Genomic DNA, 5,930 nt, shown 5'->3' with positions numbered 1-5,930 from the left:
TGGGTTATAGTACTTTTGACACTTGTATAATCTGAAACAAATCCTCTTTTTTAGTCAAACAGACCATGTTACACACACAGTTGGCTAGCTATTTACAAAGCACCCAATTAAATCCTACTTAATTCTCCCACTCTGAAAATCCCATTTCACTAGTGTGCAGGCTACTGATCACACAAGATGAGGATCTTTCACTGAGCCTGGACACAAGCTTACAGCCAGCAAGACTTGACTGTGCAAGAGCTTGCCGTGAAAATAATTCACCCATCAAATGCTAGATACAGTGAAGGGAATGCGCAAATTCAGAGGATTGAAGAAATAAGCTGAAGAATCACGGTTAAAGACAGGTAAATCTAGTTTAATGTTCACATGTAGTAGTTACACATCACAGAGATTAAACAGGATTTTAACTGTAACATAGCTGCAGTGAAATATAAGTAATTTTGTACTAGAAAAATAATCTTGACGCAGTTATCCGATTTTTGGTCTACGTAAGTTCATTTTAAGATGAATTTACATCACTGATCGTAATGACTTTGCCCATGTGCTTTACTGCAGTTCGCTATTAATACTCTTTGGACGAAGAAAACAGCAACTGTTTTTGTTAATGGTTTGCCCTTTGGCTGCAAGCAGAGAATGGATTTCAGTTTTTAAGCAATTAATAAACTGTAGGAACACAAATTTGCAATAAAACCTTTTGGTGCTAAATGAAATTCCCGAACAAATTTCTTGATCTAATTCAAGAGCAGATCTAAAAAAAAAAATAGAAACCGATTAGCGATCTAAAGCACTGCCCCAGTAATGCAAAAAAAAAAACCAACCAAGAACTAGACAGAATTTGTTTTTCTTGTCTCAGTAAAAAACACTACATCTTACTGCTACTTTTATAGAATGCACTAAAAACCCCTGTGCCTACATGACTAAAGTGTAGTCTCGAACTGTATAATACACTTACAAACATTTTCAGTTTAGATTGAGGAAAACACGTTGTATGGACTCCAAACAAGTTTATTTGCAATTAGACACCTCATGCAATCATGCAGGACCACTAGCTAAAGCTGCAACTTTCGAGTCTAAAGGACATTTGGGGACAAAAAAAGTCCTAAACATTCAAGATATTTCCACATTAGCAGCTCCATACTCGAGCTGTGGTTTTCTAAAGAGATATTCCCACAGATTAAAAAAAACATACACACCTTTATAATATTTACAAAAAAATATTTAATTAAAAATATTTTATAATTACAGTAGTCTATTAAAGCATATACTTTTCTCACACTTATAGAACATCTCTATATATACAGTATGAAATGTCACTCATTTGTCTATACAATATGTAACATTCCTGCAGGGAGAAGAAAGTTCCCTGGGCCCCAATAAAATCCATCTATTTTAAACAATAGATGTCAAATATATCTACAAATGCTCTGGTAGATTAGTAAAGCTTCAAGATTCGACTGCTCGGTCCCTTAAGAGTTACAAGGTTTCTAAAGTCTGGTTAGGCTCTGTCCTCTCTGCCCGGGGCAGAGTCGCAACTTTTCCCGCTGCCACCGTGGGACACGCCGCCGCTCACAGCTGGCCGGGAACGACGAGAAGAAACGGAGCCAGGGGGGGAAAGGACACGGGGAGCTGGGGAGGGGCGGGGGGGGGGGACCGCTACGGACGTGCAAAACGGTGAAAAGGCTTGGCTCTGCCGGGGTGAAGCATGGGAACTGCTCGGGGGGTTGGATGGCTCCTTCCTCCGGTGCGGCGGGGCAGGGCCGGGCCCCCCCGCCGCCGCCCGCCCCCCGCGTTGCCTCTGCGCGGCGCGGCGCCGCCGCACACCTGTGGGAGAGGAATGAATAGAGGGGGTGTGTGAACCGCTGCGCTCCAGACCGACTGGCGCCACCAACAAAACACAAGACATGCTTGATCAACAACCCAAAACAAACCAGGTCAAACAACAACCGCAGCTCCCAGGCTGGGCCAGGCGGAGGGAGGGATGCGCAGCTGCACGCCGCAGCCAGAGGCGCTCCGGGGGGAGGGGGAGTGTTTGGGGGGAGGGGGGGGGGGAACCCCAACCAGCCCGTAATTAGGGAAAATAAAACAACCACCCCGTAATTAAAAATAAAACCCCAAAGCCGCCTGCAAGTATTTGTCGCCGGGCTCCGGTCCCCCTTCAGCAGGCTTCCCGCAGGATGCGGCGCGGCCCCGCCGAGCCCGGGCGCTGCGCTCCCCCCGCCCGCGGCCCCGCGCCCGCCCCGCACTCACCTGGGGAGCGGCGGTCAGCGGCAGAGGATGCTGTCCCCCGGCTTGTTAACAGAGCCTGCCTGCGCAGCAAACCAAACACGGCAAATTAACAACCGGGCAGAAACGACGCGGAGACCACCCGCCACTGCCCAGATCCCCTCCTCCGCCACGCACCCAGGCGCTACCGTAGCCCCCCCTCGGGAGCGCTCAGGGAACCCCCCCCAGGGGGACCGAGCCAAGGGGGTCACGGCAGCGCTGCGGCAAAGCCCGGGGCCGCGGGGAGCCGGGGCACGCCGCTTCCCGCGCCGCCACCGGGGGTCCCGTACCAGGGAGTCGCTCCCCGATTCCCGCCCCTCCAAAGCACGCTGCGTTCCATGTGCACAGCCCCCACAGCCCCTCGCACTCGCTACACGGCGCGGAGGCTGGAAAGCGCAGGAACAGCGCGCCTGCTCCCGTGTGTGCAAACACGCCGGCTACAGGTACTCCCTCGAGAGCTGTAATTACACGGTGCACACCGTGCGGCTGCCTGCCCGCACCGAGGAGATGCGGGCACCCACCGCGCACCGCCGGGGCGTTCCTGCGCCCGTCCGCCCCGTCCCCTTCGGGAGCCGCGGCTTCCCGGCAGAGCCGCGGGCTCGAGAAGGGCAGAACATCACCGGGGCGCTCCCACGGCGGCCGGCGCTGACCACCGCGCCCCGCTCCCCGCGCTCGTGTGCCACGCACCTCTTACCGGGTCAGTGTTAAGGGCAGTCAGCGGGGTCCTGGGGGTGCCCGCGGGACAGCTGCCTGGGTGCAGAGCGGGCGGCGGCGGCTGCTGCCGGAGCAGCGCCGGGTGCGTCTCCAGAGCCAGCTGCAGGTCGAGGATATAGTCGATGACGTGCTGCAGGATCTCCACTTTGCTGACCCTCTTGTTGGGTGGGATGGTGGGCACCAGCTTCCTCAGCCGGCTGTAACAGTCATTCATATCGCACTGCAGGCACAGCGCCGCCGGCTCCTCGCCCGACGGCGGGCCCCCCTTGCAGCCGCTGTGCTCGGCCAGGCACCGCAGGGCCGGGTGCCCCCCGCCGCCGCCCGCCACGCCGGGCTGCGCCTTGCGACCGGGGTGCCGGACGGGGCTCACGGCTTTCATGGTGCCGCAAGGAGGGAGGGAAACCTCCCTCTCCACCACCGCCGCCTGCTGCCGCCGCTGCGACCTCGGGAAGCCGAGCACGCACCGCCCGCAAGGGGAGCGGAGCGCGGCCGCAGCGCCTCGATGGCGTTAACGGCGGCCGCCTCGGGGATGTGGCGAGAGGCGCTCGCAGAGCCGCGCGACAGCAGCGGCACCGCGAAACTCCCCGGTCCGAAAAAGCCGATTTTTTTTTTTTTTCCCCCTTAAAATGCAGAGCTCGTGCCCCGCAGCCGCCCAGCCACGAGCACGACCGCCTCTGCCGCCGCCGCTGGCCGCGCCGCCCTCTATATAGCGCGGGGCGCGGGCGGGGCGGGCGGCGCCGGGGGGAGGCGGGGGCGCCGCCGCGGCGGGGCCAGGCGAGCGCGGCGCGGGAGCGGGGGGGGCGCCGCGGGGCCGCGCCGCAGCCAATCAGAGCGCGCCGGGCCCCCCCCGGAGCGCGGCGGCGGCCAATGGCGGCGGCGCTGCTGGGGGGGCGGGCGGCTCGCGCTGACCCCCCCGGGGAGGAGGAGGTGGCGGAGGAGGAGGAGGAGGAGGCGGTCCCGGGGAGGAAGGACTGCGGGAATGCGGGCGGGACCCGCCGCCCAGCGGCTCCCGGCGCCGTCCCCGCGGTCCGGAGCGCAGCCCCGCGCGACCGGCGCCGCTCCCCGCCGCCCGACCCGGAGCGAGACAGCGGCACCCGCCCTCCCATCTTAACCGTTCCCGTTCCCGGGAGGGTTGGTATCTCCTCGGGTCGTGAAGCGCATTTTTATCCTCTCGGTGTAGGAGATTCATTCCGGCTTTACACATTTTTTGAGGCACTTGGGGAAGCTGGTTTACAGGCAGGGAAAATCCCAAGCAAAACTTGAGGAGTGTAGGGGGGAAGGAAGGAGGAGGGTTTAGGGACTTCAAGCAAAGCAATGCCAGGGAACATTAAATTAGAGCACATAACTATTAAAAATGCATGGAGATGGAGTATTTAAGATTCCTCCATGACATATAATATTAATCCGTTTTATGTAAAATTCATACCTGTAACTTAATTTGGTCCATTAATGCACCAGATCACGTATTAGTAGATGTACCATGTTTTAAATATGATGCTGGAAATGTCCAGAGTTCTGTACTTTGAGACAGAGCATTAAAATTAACAGACATATACTCCTGAGTCCTGCTTAAGTCATCTTGTGGCAGATAGTAACCTTTTAATTTAATAATGCAGTGTTGAAACTTCCTGTTAATTCCTGCTAAGGATTAAGAGCCACTGCGTATTTGAATGGGACGCCGGTGTAAGAAACTTGGCACCCGATCCTACAGATGCTGCAGCACTGCAAGCTGCCCGTGAGTGAGGCAGGGCTGATTGCTTGGGCAAAGGGCTGAAGGAAGGAGTAAAGGCTGCAGGATCTGCCCCTAAGCTTGTAAGTCAAACCCAACAGAAGGGAAGAAATCCATAATGGTGATTAATGATTACATGTCCCCTCCAAGCTTAGTCACAACGGGTGATATATAAAGGATACAGTAGGAAGCTGTCAAACCCAGAACTTGAATGAGGGGTGAGGCTGGATCATCTGAAGCGTATAATGAAGCACACTTGCATTCTCTCTCACCTCTTAAAGACACATGTTTTGAGGCATTGCTTAGAAATACCCACATTCTTCTTCCCTTATTTTGTCCCACATTGCCACTGCCATCCATCGCAGCTAGGCTCCTCTCAGCTCAAAATCCAAGTGTGCGGTGTAAATCTTTGAGGTGCAAATCTAAACTGAGGTCTAGATTTGTGTGCTGCATCATGAGGATGTGATGGGAAGGTGTATTTCCATTAGCTATGGGCTGGATGATCCCAATTCTCTTGTAGTCATTGCTTTTATTCAGTGAAAGTCCTTGCAGTTTACTTGCAGGCACTGGCCTTCAAGCATATATTATAGTTACTTTGTTTTCCGGAGTCCTGCAATATGGACAGATTCGATGTGCTGTCTAGAAAAAAAATACATTGTAAATTATGGTGAAAATGCAGGCTCGAATCTTGCTGGTGCCATTTAATCAAAATCTGCATGAAACTAGATACCCTGTAATATTGAGCTGTTTGTACTGAATCCCCTCTGGGAGCTTCTCTGATCCCACTGGAAATCTCTGGGAAACCCCAATATGTAACTGGCTCCCCTCTAGTCCTCCCAAGCTAATTTGGACAGATTACTTCTGTGCATGCACACCAACGCACACAAACACAGACATACAAACACCCTGGAACAGCAAATCCACTGAGACCACGCTGGTTCTTGAAGATGACTCAGTATTTCTGTGAACTCATGAAGAACCATGAAATGCCCCACACCTCTTTTTCTATCAGGCTACTTCCACCCCAGAGGGTACAAAGGAAAATCTGAGGGTCTGCAAGCGTTGAAGTTGCGAGAGGATTGCATGCGTTTGTGTAGCTAACTTATCACAGTGGAGATTTGTGGGAGAGGGAAAAACAACCCTCCCCTTCATCTACTGTATAAATATTCAGGGTTTTCCTCTAATAAATCCTTTTGATACTCATGAAGCTGATACATGCGGGTCT

The 5,930-nt window shown here is 53.9% G+C and overlaps 1 protein-coding gene across 2 annotated transcripts; it reads right to left on the bottom strand.

Moving 5' to 3' along the window:
- Positions 1–334: 334 nt before the first annotated feature.
- ID4 (inhibitor of DNA binding 4) lies at positions 335–3,667 on the bottom strand. Of its 2 annotated transcripts, none has more exons than XM_086842183.1 (3): positions 2,957–3,667; positions 2,248–2,306; positions 335–1,821 (listed from the first exon to the last, which is right to left on the bottom strand). In XM_086842183.1, the coding sequence occupies exons 1-2, from the start codon at positions 3,353–3,355 to the stop codon at positions 2,262–2,264; spliced, it is 444 nt and encodes a 147-aa protein (XP_086698309.1). In that variant the 5' UTR covers positions 3,356–3,667; the 3' UTR covers positions 335–1,821; positions 2,248–2,261. The 2 variants fall into 2 exon arrangements, with proteins under 2 accessions (XP_086698309.1, XP_086698318.1); XM_086842192.1 differs by having other exon boundaries at positions 2,950–3,666.
- Positions 3,668–5,930: the final 2,263 nt, after the last annotated feature.

This window comes from Cyanistes caeruleus, chromosome 1 (assembly GCF_971803275.1).
Source record: "Cyanistes caeruleus chromosome 1, bCyaCae1.hap1.1, whole genome shotgun sequence".
Taxonomy (NCBI): domain Eukaryota; kingdom Metazoa; phylum Chordata; class Aves; order Passeriformes; family Paridae; genus Cyanistes; species Cyanistes caeruleus.
This window is presented reverse-complemented; position numbering and strand designations above follow the sequence as displayed.

Bases quoted from the DNA above. Each gene is read 5' to 3' on its own strand.
- ID4 (XM_086842183.1), bottom strand. From the start codon at position 3,355: ATGAAAGCCGTGAGCCCCGTCCGGCACCCCGGTCGCAAGGCGCAGCCC. The intron at 2,307-2,956 runs GTAAGAGGTGCG...TTTGCTGCGCAG, and splicing joins CTGCCCTTAACACTGACCCG to GCAGGCTCTGTTAACAAGCC.